Source organism: Plasmodium yoelii, assembly GCF_900002385.2.
Source record: "Plasmodium yoelii strain 17X genome assembly, chromosome: 6".
Lineage (NCBI taxonomy): Eukaryota > Apicomplexa > Aconoidasida > Haemosporida > Plasmodiidae > Plasmodium > Plasmodium yoelii.
In genome coordinates this window covers 93,303-108,736 of record NC_036178.2, presented here as the reverse complement: position 1 = coordinate 108,736, position 15,434 = coordinate 93,303, and the positions used below count along the sequence as shown (strand labels likewise).

Sequence of the window (15,434 nt, the reverse complement as noted above, 5' to 3'; positions counted from 1 at the left end):
ATGTTAATATTTTAAATTCAAATAATAGAGATACTTATATATACATTAATTTATTTACTATAAAGGTATACTATTAGATTAATCACTATTAATTTTGAACTTTATAGTTTTGAGGTATAAATAAATTATATTTTAAAATAGTTAAAAAATAAAATATAAGTATATTAATAATTTTTTTTATCATATTTTGTTCTAATAATTATAAATAATATGATAGATAGAATAACGTTAATGTTATATGCCTATACATATAAACTGGTAAAATATTATTCAATAACTAATATTGAAATATTGTTATATTGTGAAACCTTCATATAATTAAATACTGATATTAATTTTATAGAGAAGGCAAATAATAATACATTATAAAGGTATCAATTTATATATTTTGTTAAATATCCAATTTTAATTTGTAATTTTACATTATAAAAATATGAATCAATGATGAAAGGATTAAAGATTCAATTCATGTTAAATATCATTTAATTATTCATATTAACGCATATTATATTGTTGTTGTTTTACTATAGAATTAATAAAATATAGAAAATTTAACGAATTATTTTAATGTATATCCATTGATAATTATAACAATAAAATATATAAGATAAGAATGAACAATGTAGAGCACATAAATAATATTTATATAAATATATATATATTAAAGAGCTAATATATCTTATCTCTCTCCTATTATAGGGTAAAATAATGACATAATCAAACATAGTTTTATATTATACTTTAAAATATCATCAGTAGGTATATTTGTTTAATATTTACTAAGCATTATTTTAAAAATAATATGCATTCAAAGACTTATTTAAGCTTATAAATATGGGTTCAGTGCTAATATTTGTTTTAAGGAAAGGATGACAAAATATATTATAAAATTACCCAATAAAGTATATTTCTAAAACGGAATGTGTAAGAATAAAAATAAAGTTATTGAAAATGTTAACTATAATTGGAATGGATATATATTAAATAAAAACAATATAAATTTAAGTATATGCAATTTATTTTGAAAATACTATAATTTTAATAAAACATGGTATATAGTATTAGAAACAAGTATATACGTATTTAATATATTTAAAAAAATAACTATTTATATACTTTAAGGATTATAGTAATAATGGGTTTCTTAATTGTTTCGATTTTTGCAGTATATTAAAACAAAAGATATGGCGTTGTTTATTTTCCATATTAAAGGATATGTATAAGAGATGTATTTTTAATTCGTTACATTGGTGCTTTAATTTTTATAATAATGCTCATATGAGTGTTATTAAGGATAACAATTAATGTAAAATTGTACCTATACACATATGGTAAAACGTGTATTAAACATACCAAACACACGATAATTCATCTAACTACCGTAAAGTTATTATATTGTTCCATATTATCTTTAAATTAATATTAAAAATGATAATAAAATGTTTAACCATAGACAATTTTATGCTATGTTCAATTATTTTGTCATTTATTAAGCGTAAAATATAAAAATAATATGATGTTACATAATCCACATATTATAAACAAAATAAAATTACAATGGATTATAAGCTGGTATATAATTTTTTTAAGAAAATTTGCTTGTATTTGTTGATATTATATAATCTATAAATTTCATTAACATATATTTTTATTATACTTTTTAAAATGTTTTCTTAGTGTGAACAGTTTGATACATTGAGAAACTATTTACCCGATGAATTAGAAAAACATAAATTAGTCGATTTTAATAAAAATGAGAATATTAAGTATTACTGCCCTAATGGAGAATCAGGGAAAACAGAATGTAAGACAGATTTCGATCAAATTAAGGCTGGATGTTTATGGTTGTTTGAGCAATTGTTTGTGAAAAATAACAAAAATATCAGTACAGTTGAGTACATTATCATATGGTTAAGTTATAAACTAAATCAAAAGACGTATGACGAAGCCAAGGATCTAAATGGTTTTTACAAAAAATATATAGAAAATAATACGCATTATACTAGTTGTAAGCAAGATGGTTTAGATTGTAGTAACCAATTACAAACTAATACGGGATATACTAATTATAAGGAAATCATAAATAAAAGAAAGAGTTTGTTGAATATTAATATTGGAAATATGTCTAAATTTTATGATGCATTTAAATTATTATGTAACATGTACACTGAACTTAATGAAAAAAACACAATATCTAAGGAATCTTTAGATAATGCTAAAAATTTTGTTGCAAAATATAATGAACTTAATAACGATTTTGATAAGACTAAAGATGACGCCTATTATCAAGTATTTTCTACATTATCAATTGATTATAATAATTTTAAAAGTTCTTGTGCTGATAGCGATGATTGTAACAATATTCCATCCCTTACATCGACAGAAACAGCAGAAATTGGTATGCAAAGTTCTGAAGAGAGTTGCTATGTTACATTATCAACTTTGTCGATAGTAAAAAAATTAATTCTAGCTTTATTAATATTCAGTGCAATAACAATCTTTTTGGGAATTTTTTTTAAGGTAAATAATAAGAAATTTAAAAATTATTTTCATTAAATATATGCAAACGTTAACAAAAAAATCGTACACTTCTTAACATTTTATATTAGTGTTCGTTATTTGTATTGCGGAAAAGAGCTCAAAAAGAATATTTAAGAGAAAAGCTAAAAAATATAAAGAAGAGAATGAATCATTAATATATGATTCGAAGAGAGTGATAATTTAGGAATAATAATAATGATTTATATATTTAAGAAACTTCCTATTTGGAAGTAATTTTTGCATAATTTTTATATAGTTTTTATGTTGTGAATTAGGGTTAAGTATTATATTGTATTTAATTTGAATAATTTTATAATATTTATTAGTATAAGGAATTGTTTTAAAGGTTTAGGGTTATATTGAATTATATATATCATAAAATGGTCATATTATGAATATTTTTATTTAACGAAACTGCTTATTTTCATTCTACATTTATGTTATATTTTATTTTTTCTATGAATGTATATGAATTTTTTTTAAAGGAAAGAATGTTTTAGTTGGTTTATTATAATGTTCACATATATGTGTATAAAATATATTGGTATTATATGGTTTAAATAACAATATAAAAAATTATTACATATAATGTAACATTTGTATTGAATCATTCTGACCATCTTATTAATTTCATTACTATAAATAATATTAAAATCAAATATCACTTACAAAAAAAGAATAAGTGATGATAGTATTTGGAATACATAATAGTTTAAATATATGGGATATCCCCCTAAATTTTAGCCTATAGATGATGTCCATGTTTATAATCAAAAAAGGGTGATAAGTATTAAATGAAAGATCTTCATAAGTTATAACAGTTTTATTTGTATTATTCAAAAAATTAATACATATAGATGCATTATAATATTAAAAGACATAAACAAATAACAGACAAAAACAAAACAATCATAAAACACAAAAATATGTTATGATGGTAATTTAAATAAATACCATTCATGAAAATAAATCGTTTTATTAACATAAATTCTCTAATATACTGTGGTGAAAAATATATGTTTATTTATAAGGGAAAAAGTAGTATAAAGCTTTTCCAATAATATTTTTTTGTTAAATGGAACCATGTTCATCATTCTAAGAAAAAAAAGATAAATGGATGATTATATAAAATGTTTAATTTTTTCCAAATTATAGTATACATTATAAATATGTACACTTATTTAAAACCATATTTTTTAACAATTGTTGAAATAAATTATTAAAATATGTATACCGTTTACAGAGTCGACACATGTGATATAAGTATGTTTGTTTCTTTTTTCAATAATGTATCCACTTAAGTTAACAAACATTTTTTTTAATTTTCCATTTCTAATATCATCTTCAGAATCAATTTCAGCTTGAAATAAATTTGCACTTTCTACTATTTTATTTTCAAAATATTTTCTATTTTTACGGTTGTGATCAATTATATTTGCTGAAGCCATGACAATCATAGTTTTGTTTTCTGATGTCTACAAAATTAATAAAAGTGTATTTGAATAATACGAAAAATATGATTTATAACGAAATAGAAGAAGAAAGCTTTGCTTACTTTATATTTTGCAGCTATAGCATAAAAATATTTCTCACGAGACCATGGCCATTTTTTCCAACGTTGTTGTATCATTACTAAATTTGGAGTGTACATACGGACAATTTTTTCTAAAAAACATATTATAAAATTTCATAGATATAATTAAAATATGATGAGTTTGAAGATATGGGAAAGAATAAATAGTAACAATAATATGTTAATTTGGGTAATTATTTATGTTTTGTATACTTTTAACAGAGAATTTATTTAATAATAAGTTACTATCTGGATCCCATAACTGGTTTACTAGTTCATTATACTAATGGAAGGAAAGAGAAATATATGTATATAAATTATAATCATTTTTTAATTTCAATTTGGTTTATAACTTTTGATGTTCGTTAATTGATACCTGATTCGGATCATAAATTGTATAATGAATTTTTTCAACAATTGTATGACCTCGATGCTTTTTTTTATAAAAAATTATATTCCGATAAGGATTTGCACAACACCTTTTATAACCATCTTTACTTGTAGCATGATGTTCTAATTGTTTTAAAGCGTCATTCATAAATCTGCACGCATTTCTAGTTTCTTCGGGATCGGTATATAATAGGTGCTTGTTTTTTTGATATATTTCTTCTGTATTATCATTGCTAAAAATGAACATATTTTTAATGTGTACAAAAGTTATTGTATTTGTAACATTGTTGCAAAGACGTACACATTTAATATTTTCATAATGAAATATATATTATATATATTGTTGTATTTTCTTACACAGGATAATATTTTTTTGAATTGAATATTGTAAATTTTTTTGATTTGAATATTGTAAATTTTTTTGATTTGTATTTTGTATATGTTTTTGGAGAAAGCTCTGTTGCAAGGGTTTTATTATTTACACATAGGGAGATGGTTAAAAGAAAAAAAAAAAAATTAATATAAAACGTACTCATTTTTGAAGTTTCCAAACAAAATATATATTAGTATTTTTTTAATTAAAAATTAACAACTCGTAAATATGTACAAGTATAATTAAAATTGAAGCTAATCATTTTTTCCAATAAAGCATAAAAAACAAATATTTATTTTAAAAAATACAAATTATTATTTAAACAACAAATTTGGGTACTTTTATCAGATTGATAAGTTTAATATATGTTTTATTTAAATAATTCAACCACAAAACAACATTAATAACAGAATCTTTCATAAATAATGAATATCAGAAATGTAATGATTCACAATATATAATATCTAAAAATAAATAACTTTAATTATATAAATTATATTTTTAATGTAAGCATTATGAATACACAGGTTTTATATTTTTATAATTGATCAAACCCAACTTAAAATTTATAGAACAGTTCATTACGTATGGAAATACATATACTTACATTAATAAATAAAAGATCATAGTGCTAAAATATTATATTAAATAATTTAATATGAGAAATGCAGTTAATTCTATATATTACTAATACTACTATAACAACATTTTTCACCTCATCATAATAGTAGTATGATAAAATTTATATTATGAGAATCAAACAATCTGTGATTTTTTTATTACTTTTAATACAAATTTTACTAAACATTTTTCTAGAAAAATTGTTAATTTTATAAAAATTATTTATTGGTAGTAATGTTGACACCCTGCCTTTTTATAAATGAACACATTATAATTTTCCTTTTAATAACAAAACATAGTATTATAAAGTTAAAAAATATATAAATAAAATATTAATTAAAATAGTGAAACATAAAGTTGTAAAGTCAAGAAATATATAATGTATTAATTTGTTTTTTAATTATAATATTCTTGATGTCGAGGTGTTCATGTATTATGGATCAAGGTTATGTTTATGGTTCTGGGATATTGTAATTAAATTTTTATAATTAAATATATTTATGATTGTGTATGTTTAATCTGGAGATGATGTGTAAATATACAACGAAAAAAGGGGTAGTGTGATTAATGTGAAATAGGTGATAATATTTTTTTGATAAAGTATAATATATAGATTTAAAATGATTAAAATAATATATTAGATATATAAATATTGGTTATGTATGGAGTGATATTATGGTATATGATAATTGTCTATTATATAAAACTTGTTAATCAGGGGCTATATTGAATTATCCACATTATAATATACAATGGATTTGTTTGCTTGGTGAACAGATTTATTTAGTGAAAGTTATAATTTTGAATATTCCCGTGCATTATATGGGCATATTGTTATTGTTAATTAAGGAGGGAATATATAATAGATAGTCATAAAATATAGGTTCATATATATCGATAGGGAATCGGTAATATAACGTTGTCTATAGATATTAGTATGCTTCTAACATTTTTGAAGTTTTAATTGTAGTTACTATTCTCTTTTTGTATTTCATATTTGTATTAATAGAAATTGATTTATACGGCATAATTTATTTATCATAAGGTATACTAACATATTAATCACTATTAATTTGTAAGTTTTAATGATATGGTGTATATATAAATTGGAAATATATTATAAATGGTAAATTGAAAAAATATAAGTATATTAATAAAATTTAATGTTCTAGTAATTATAAATAATATGATAGACAAAATGCGTTATTATTATATGCTTATACATATAAACTAATATTGAAATGTTATTTCATTGTGAAACCTTCATATAATTAAGCATTAATATTATCGAAAAGACATAATAATGTAATATAAAGGTATCAATGTTATATATTTTGTTAAGGATCCACTTTGGGATATATGGTTTTATATTATAAAAATATGGGCAATGGAGAAAAGGTTAAAGACTAATTAACGTTAAATGTGATTTTGTCAATGTTTAATGAATCGTATTTAATTACAAACAGTATGTTATCATAGAATTAATAAAATATAGAATTTTTAATAAATTATTTGAATGTATATGCATTAATAACTATAAAAATATAATATATAAGATAAAAATGGACAATCCATAAAATGTACGAATATTTACATAAATTTATATATTAAAGGAGAAAATATATCTTATCTCTCTCCTATTAAAGTGCAATATAAGAACCCAATTAAACATAGTTTTCTATTATACTTTAAAATTTCATCATTAATTATTTATATGTTATATATTTAATATTTATTAAGTATTATTTTAAAATAAATCTACATTCAAAGACTTATTTAGGCTTATAAGTACGGGTTCGGTGTTAATTGTTGTTTTAGAGAATGGAAAAGATGGGAAAATATATAATAAAATTACCCAACAGAGAATACATCTAAATTGGGATATTTATGAATAAAAATCAAGTCATTTAACGCATTAAAATTATTTTTTAATTTATCTATATTAAATACAAATAATATAAATTTATATAATATGCATAGAAAACGGTGCATGTAACTAAATTTGAGAATGCTATAATTTTAGAAAAAACCATATTATATATTATAAGAAACAATCATGTAAATATTTAATATATTTTAAAAAATGACTATTTATATACTTTAAGGATTCTAATAATAGCTTTCTTAATTTTTTATATGTGTGCAGTATTTAAGTTTTAGGACGTTGTTTGTGTTCTGTATTAAAGCATATGTATAGTATACATTTTTTAGATTCATTATAAAAGTATATCCATTTTTATAATATAGTTATACCAAATGTTAGTAAGAATAGTTTTTTTGTATAAAATGCATCATATATATGGCAAAAGTGTATAAGCAACCTTCTATTTAAGGTAATTTAGCTAAGTGCCATAAAATGAGTATAATATTTTAGTAATATTAATATATTATTATTTTACATGAAGTTAAAATTAAGAATAATATGTCTAACGAAAGATAATTGATATGCAAAGATCTTGAGTAAATATACCATATATTCTATGCAATATATATAAACAACATCATCCCGCATAATCTCCAAATTATAATAGAATTTCATTATGTCTTATAGAGTGGTATATATATTTTTTCTTATATTATTCGTATGTTGCATTCCTATAAATTATATTAATTTTAATTATAGTAACATTTATGTTAATACATTTTTTTGTTTAATTCGTAAAATATATTCGTAGTGTGATATAATTGGTGCGATTGATAATTTTGTTAATGATCCGAAAATCCCGGGAGGATATAATTCTATTGGTTATTCTAAGGATTATTGCCCTGATAATAACTGTGATACTGATGTCAAAAAAGTTATTTCTACTTTTATAGCATTGGTAACTTTATTTAATGGTATTGATAATCATGAAAAATTAGAGAATGATAAACTTGCTGAATATGCTATTTTATGGTTAAGTTATAAACTAAATCAAAAAACACAAAATGGAACCACCAAATTGTACGATTTTTATAATGAAAATATAAAAACAAATAGTAAATATAATCAGCATATAACTGCTGGTGATAAGATTAATGATGATGTTATAAAAAATAAAATAAAATCGATGAACATGAATATTAAAGATATATCTAATTTTTATGATCCATTTAAATCATTATGTAAAATGTATATTGAAGTTGATGCAAACAACAAATGCATGCCATGTTTAGAAAATGTTGGAGAATTTTTTGAAAAATGTGAAAAAGTTAAAAATACTTTGGATATTTCTAAAGGAAGTTCTTATTCACGACTATGGTATAATTTATCAAATGATTATGATAAATTTAAAGAGAAATATAATAGTGTTAAGTGTGGTTATGTCTCATCACTTGTAGCTTGTCCACGAAGTTCAGTAACAAAAAATACACTAATTAAAATTGCAATTATATTTGTTGTATCATCAATTTTATTGGGAGTTTCTTATAAGGTAAATAATAAGAAATTAAAAAATATTACATTTAAATATTTTCATTATATATGTGCAAAAATTAACAAACAACCGTACGCTTCTTAACATTTTATATTAGTATTCGTTATTTGGATTTCGGAAAAAAGTTAAAAAACGTTTAAGAAGAAAGCTAAAATCATTAAGAAGAAAATGGTTAATTGATATATGATTCGAAGAGTAATTACTATTTCAGGAATAGTAATAATGATTGATATATGCTAAGAAGCTGTTTATTTGGAAATAATTTTGCATAATTGTTATATAGTTTTTATGTTGTGGAACCCATGTTTAGGGTTAAGTATTATATTGCATTTATTTTTTCATAATTTGTACATTAATTTAATATATGTTTCATTCTGTATGTTTAATAATGAGAAGTCCAAATATGCAACTGCAAAGGGTACTTCCATTAATATGAAAAGGGTCACATTATATTTTTTCATAAAGTATAATAAGTGTTCATTCTGATTTTATATAATTAAAAAAAATGTCTATATTGTATATATTAATATAGATATTGATTATATGTGAATTCATATTATGCTATATCATATTTGTCTATTATATAAATTTGTTTAATCTATGTTATATCAAATTATGTATAACACAACATGTTTTTTATTTGATGAAACATTTTATTTGGTAAAACTTATTATTTGTATCATATTTATTTGTATCATATTTATTTTAATCTAAATCATTTTATCAAACTGAACTGTGATAATATATAATCATAAAATATAGACGTATGGTATATTGATCGAGGTTCAACAATATAACATTGTCTATAAAATATTATTATGCTCCTAACATTTTTTGAAGTTGTAATTGTAGCTACCATTCTTTTGTATTAATAGAAGTTGCATTATATACGTTAATTTATTTATCATAAGGTATAGTAATAGGTTAATTACTATTAATTTTAAACATTATAGTTGAGGTATAAATAAATAGGAAATATACTATAAGTAGTTATTTGAAAAATATAATAATATTAATAAAATATAATGTTATAATTTGATAGATAGAATAGCGTTATTATTATATACCTATACATCTAATAAAATACTCTACCAATAACTAATATTGAAATATTGTTATATTGTAAAATCTTCATATAATTATATATTAATTTTATCGAAAAGACACACAATAATACATTATAAACGTATCAAGGTTATATATTTTGTTAAAGATCCAATTTGGGATTTGTAGTTTTATATTATAAAAATATGGGCAATGGAGAAAAGGTTAAAGACTAATTAATGTTAAATGCCTTTCTATTGTTCCATATTAACACATTATATTATCATTATTTAGTGAATCATCATTTTTTTTAATCTTAAATAGTATTATTTTACCATATAATTAATAAAATATAGAAAATTTAACGAATTATTTTAATGTATATACATTGATAACTATAACAATAAATATATAATATAAGAATGAGCTATGAAAACATTTAACAAATATTTATCTAAATATATATATTAAAAGAGCAAATATATCTTATCTCTCTCCTCTTAAAGGGCAATATAAGAATCTAATACACATAGTTTTCTATTATACTTTAAAATTTACATCAATACTTATTTGTGATATATATATTTAATATTAATAGAAAGGCATAATAAATGTTTAACATTTACTATGTATTATTTTAAAAATAATATAGATTCAAAGACTTATTTAAGCTTATAAATACGGGTTCGGTCCTAATTGTTGTTTTAAAGAATGGAAAAGATGGGAAAATATATAATAAAATTACCCAACAGAGAATACATCTAAATTGGGATATGTAGGAATAAAAATAAAGTTATTTAACGCATTAAAATTACTTTTTAATTTATCTATATTAAATACAAATAATATGAATTTATGTAATTTGCATAGAAAATGGAACATGTAACTTAATTTGAAGATACTATAATTTTAGAAAAAACTATATTATATATTATAAGAAACAGTCATGTAAATATTTAATATATTTTAAAAAATTACTATTTATATACTTTTAAACATTATAGTAATAATGGATTTCTTAATTGTTTCGATTTTTTCAGTATATTAACTTTGAGACACCATTTATTAAAACAAAAGATATGATGTTGTTTATTTTATATATTAAAGCATGTGTATAAGATGATATATTTTTAATTCGTTACAAAGTCGCTTTAATTTTTATAATAATGCCCATATGAGGGTTATTAAGGATAGTAATTTTATGTGTAAACTTATATACATATAACCTATAATGCAGAAAATAACCTTAATTTATGGGAATTTAAGTTCCATAAAACTATTATATTGTTCCAAATTACCTTTAAATTAATATTAAAAATGATAGGAATTAATTTAAACACAAACGATTTTATATTAGACTTCAGTTATTTTGTCATTTATTAAGCGTAAAATATATAAAACAATATTATGTTACATAATTTACATATTACAAACAAAATAAAATCACAATGGATTACCCCCTGGTATATCCATTTTTTAATAAAGTTTACCTTTCCTTGTATTTTTCGATATTATATAATCTATAAATTTCATTAACATATATTTTTATTATACTTTTTTAAATGTTTTTTTAGTGTGAAAAGTTTGATGAGTTAAAAAAAAGCTTACCCGATGAATTAGAAAGACATGCATCAGTCGATTTTAATAAAAATGAGAATATTAAGTATTACTGCCCTAATGGGAATTCAGGACACAACGAATGCATTACTGAGCTCGATAAAATAAATGCTGCATGCTTATGGTTGCTCAATGAAAATATTACTAAAGGGATTGATGATTTAAGGAATGAACAGGTTGAAGCGTTTATTATATATATTATGATATGGTTAAATTATATGTTAAACCTAAAGAAAGATGGCAAAATCACCGCATTAAAAGATTTTTATACTAATCATATAGAAAATAATACGCATTATACTAATTGTACAAATGGTGATAATGGTTGTAATAAATTAAAAGGAAAAGCGGGATATAATAATTTTAAGGATGCCATATTTAAAAATATGGATTTTTCGAATATTGATATTAAAGATATATCTAAATTTTATGATGCATTTAAATCATTATGTAAAATGCATACTGAATCTAATGAAGGCAATATAGAATCCACGGAATATTTGGAACATGCAAATAACATTGTTGACAAATTTACAAAACTTAATGAAAATTCTAATGTTACTAGAAACACTTTATATATTCAAGTATGGTCTACTTTATCAACTGATTATAATAATTTTAAAAATGAACATAATGATATTTGTATGGGTTTTCCATCCATTCCATCGATGAAAATAACACAACATCACATACAAAGTTCTGAACATGGTTCTGTACAAAATTCTGGTGTTACATCATCAAGCTTGTCGATAGTAAAAAAATTAATTCTAGCTTTATCAATATTTAGTGCAATAACAATCATTTTGGGAATTTTTTATAAGGTAAATAATAAGAAATTTAAAAACTATTTTCATTAAATATATGCAAACGTTACCAAAAAAATCGTACACTTCTTAACATTTTATATTAGTGTTCGTTATTTGTATTACGGAAAAGAGCTCAAAAACAACATTTAAAAGAAAAGCTAAAAAATATAAAGAAGAGAATGAATCATTAATATATGATTCGAAGAGAGTGACAATTTAGGAATAATAATAATGATTTATATATGTTAACAAACTGTCTATTTCGAAGTTATTTTTGGTCATAATTTTTGCACAATTTTTATATAGTTTTTATGTTGTGGGTCAGGGTTAAGTATTGTATTGTATTTAATTTTGAATGATTTTATAATATTTATTAGTTTAAGGAATTGTTTTAAATATATATAGAAAATAAGTTATTAAAAATATGTATAGGATAAGTTGGAGTTTTTAAGATTTAAATTAAGTCTAAATATGTAAGAAAAAATGAGCATGAAAGGAAACGAATAAAGAAATATATTTTGATAAATTATAAGAATTGAATTTGATGTTAATATAACTTAATGTTAAATATGTTGAACTATGGACTTTTTATATTTGATTGTTAAATTGGTGGTAAATATATTTAAGAGCTCTTATTAACTGTATCACAATTTATTATTATATAAGAAGTGTTAATCGGATTATATGGTTCGATTGATGTATACATACCACAATATAAAGACATTTGATTTATTTGATGGGAGAGTTATTTGAATTTAATATATGATTCGTACCTTAAATAGAATATGTCTTATATGTGAAGGTATAAAATTATAATAAAATGTATTTTAATAGATTGTTTGGATTATATTTAAAATAGACAATCAAAAAATATAGATATATATTTATAATACAGTATTTTATATTTAAGTGGATAAAGTAAATGATAAGTATATTGATATAGAATTAATTACTAACAAGTTTTATGACAATAATAAAGTACGAAACATAAATTTTTAACGTAAAAAAAATGATCGAACTAATATTAAGGGGCAATCATAGAGAAAATGTAATTGAATTATAGCATTGATTTCATCACAAAATTGAATACATTGAATATATTTTAATTCAAACGGAAGAAGAAATTACATACTAAACAATAATTTTTAAATTGGCCAAAATTTTGCGATGGTAATTTAAGTAGGGATTACATATAAAGATAAATTAATTTGATTAAAATATCGATTACAATATTAAAGTGTTGAAAGAGTTATATTGTTGTTTACTAGATCAAATGCGTTGTGCTAAGCTTAGGATATTTGTATATGTAAGTCCTCTCTCTTTTTTATCGTTGGTAAAGTCGGTAGAATTACTACTGTCATAAATCTACGAAAAAATTTGATAAATAAAATATGTCAATATTTTGTGTGTGAATATCATAAAATATATGAATTATAAAGTAGATTTTCGATAAATGTTAAAATGAGAACAAATGATTATTTTTTGAGATTGCTTACAGCGTTGATATAAGTAACTTGAACGTTATCGTCCCCTTTTTTAACTACAAATCCGGCTATGTTAGTACCCAATTTGGTTAATGCTTCCTCAGGATCTATGTCAGTTTCGATTGATTGTGTATTTTCTAACATTTCTTTCATATCAGTTTCATCATCGATTTGACCAAGATAATTTAGAGGTCTTGAAGGACAAATAATTACAGTTGTGTCATTTGATTTCTACAAAATTAATGAATACAAAACATATATGTATTGTGTAAATTAATGTATAATATATATAATAATATGAATAATGGAAAAAAATTCCCTTACTTTAACTTTTGCGGCTAAAGCATAATTTTTTGTGAGGGGTGTATAATTAAGATCTGTGTTAAATTTTTCAAGCAGAATTAAATATTTGGAGTATACACGAGCAAGATTTCCTAAAAAAATGATTATTTGGGATATATAAATGAAATATTATGAATATAAGAAAATGTTAATAAAAATGGTAAAGAATAGTAAAATTGAAAGATGCGTAAATAGTGAGAAGCAGATATTAAATTGATTGATTATTTTTTATGTACCATTAATAAACTTTTTATAGGGTTTTTTGTTATTATTGAAATCCCAGAGTTTCTTTAATACTTTAGAGTACTAATGAAAAAAAAAATATGGATATGTATAATAATGATTATTTAATTTGAAGTTATTTTTATATGTTAAATATTGTTTGGTATTTGATACGTTAGAGGCAGATGGTATCGTAAGATGAAATCTTCCAATATCCATATTTCCAATTTTCTTAGAATATATAGTTTTGTCTCCATCTTCTGTAGAATAGGCCGAGTAATCGTCTGTAACAGTCTCAGAAAGCTTTATTAAAAGTTCTGAATCATCTATTGCATGCTTCATTGCTACTAAAGCTTCATCAATGTCTTCACATACCAATTCTGGGAAATCCTCAAATCTTGGATTCGAAATATTATTGGTGAAAGTGAGATTATTTTAATGGGTAAAAAAAAGAAAGAAATGAATTTATAAATGTGATTTAGAATATTTAATGATTATGGAGGGGTTCGACGAATATGTATATGTTTTTCGATATTTTCATACAATAGTTTTTTGCGTGCGGGGTTGGCCTTAATAGTAACATCTGCATCATGTTCGCTTGCAAATGCTACATTTTGCGTATATCCTGCGAGACTTAAAAGTGCCAAAGCAATCTTAATATATCCTTTATTCATTTTGGATTTGATAAGTAAAATATTTTAAAAAGTGTAAAAATAGGTTATATATGTAGATTTGAAATGGAAGGAAAAGAATGCCCACGGAATTTATAAAAAATTAATACTTAAAAATAAAAAGTAAATTTATATAATTATTTAAATGGGAAATTATTTAAATGAACTCGTTGCAAGGTGAGAAGAATAGCGCACACAAAACATTATGATTTTAAGGGTTCAGGGTTCAGGGATCAAGGCTCATGATTATATTGAATTATATATATCATAATACGTTCATTTTATGAATATTTTTATTTAACGAAATTGCTTATTTTTATTCTCCATTTATGTT

The 15,434-nt window shown here is 21.7% G+C and overlaps 5 protein-coding genes across 5 annotated transcripts; 3 read left to right on the top strand and 2 right to left on the bottom strand.

The window, feature by feature from the left end:
• Positions 1-1,557: 1,557 nt before the first annotated feature.
• PY17X_0600381 (PIR protein) lies at positions 1,558-2,696 on the top strand (the record flags this gene model as incomplete). Its single annotated transcript, XM_022957758.1, has 3 exons — positions 1,558-1,572; positions 1,678-2,520; positions 2,610-2,696. The coding sequence occupies 3 exons, from the start codon at positions 1,558-1,560 to the stop codon at positions 2,694-2,696; spliced, it is 945 nt and encodes a 314-aa protein (XP_022811150.1).
• Positions 2,697-3,612: 916 nt separating this feature from the next.
• Positions 3,613-5,040, bottom strand: PY17X_0600361 (fam-a protein; the record flags this gene model as incomplete). Its single annotated transcript, XM_022957759.2, has 6 exons — positions 3,613-3,636; positions 3,783-4,016; positions 4,097-4,206; positions 4,328-4,397; positions 4,491-4,737; positions 4,862-5,040. 6 exons carry the CDS (start codon positions 5,038-5,040, stop codon positions 3,613-3,615), a joined length of 864 nt encoding a protein of 287 aa, XP_022811151.2.
• Positions 5,041-8,038: 2,998 nt separating this feature from the next.
• Positions 8,039-9,101, top strand: PY17X_0600341 (PIR protein; the record flags this gene model as incomplete). The annotated part of the gene is made up of 3 exons (XM_034637450.1): positions 8,039-8,053; positions 8,174-8,911; positions 9,012-9,101. The coding sequence occupies 3 exons, from the start codon at positions 8,039-8,041 to the stop codon at positions 9,099-9,101; spliced, it is 843 nt and encodes a 280-aa protein (XP_034493424.1).
• Positions 9,102-11,406: 2,305 nt separating this feature from the next.
• PY17X_0600321 (PIR protein) lies at positions 11,407-12,572 on the top strand (the record flags this gene model as incomplete). Its single annotated transcript, XM_022955580.1, has 3 exons — positions 11,407-11,421; positions 11,533-12,396; positions 12,486-12,572. The coding sequence occupies 3 exons, from the start codon at positions 11,407-11,409 to the stop codon at positions 12,570-12,572; spliced, it is 966 nt and encodes a 321-aa protein (XP_022810880.1).
• A 1,078-nt stretch (positions 12,573-13,650) lies between these two features.
• PY17X_0600301 (fam-a protein) lies at positions 13,651-15,103 on the bottom strand (the record flags this gene model as incomplete). The annotated part of the gene is made up of 6 exons (XM_034637449.1): positions 13,651-13,746; positions 13,878-14,096; positions 14,190-14,299; positions 14,444-14,513; positions 14,604-14,826; positions 14,973-15,103. The coding sequence occupies 6 exons, from the start codon at positions 15,101-15,103 to the stop codon at positions 13,651-13,653; spliced, it is 849 nt and encodes a 282-aa protein (XP_034493423.1).
• Positions 15,104-15,434: the final 331 nt, after the last annotated feature.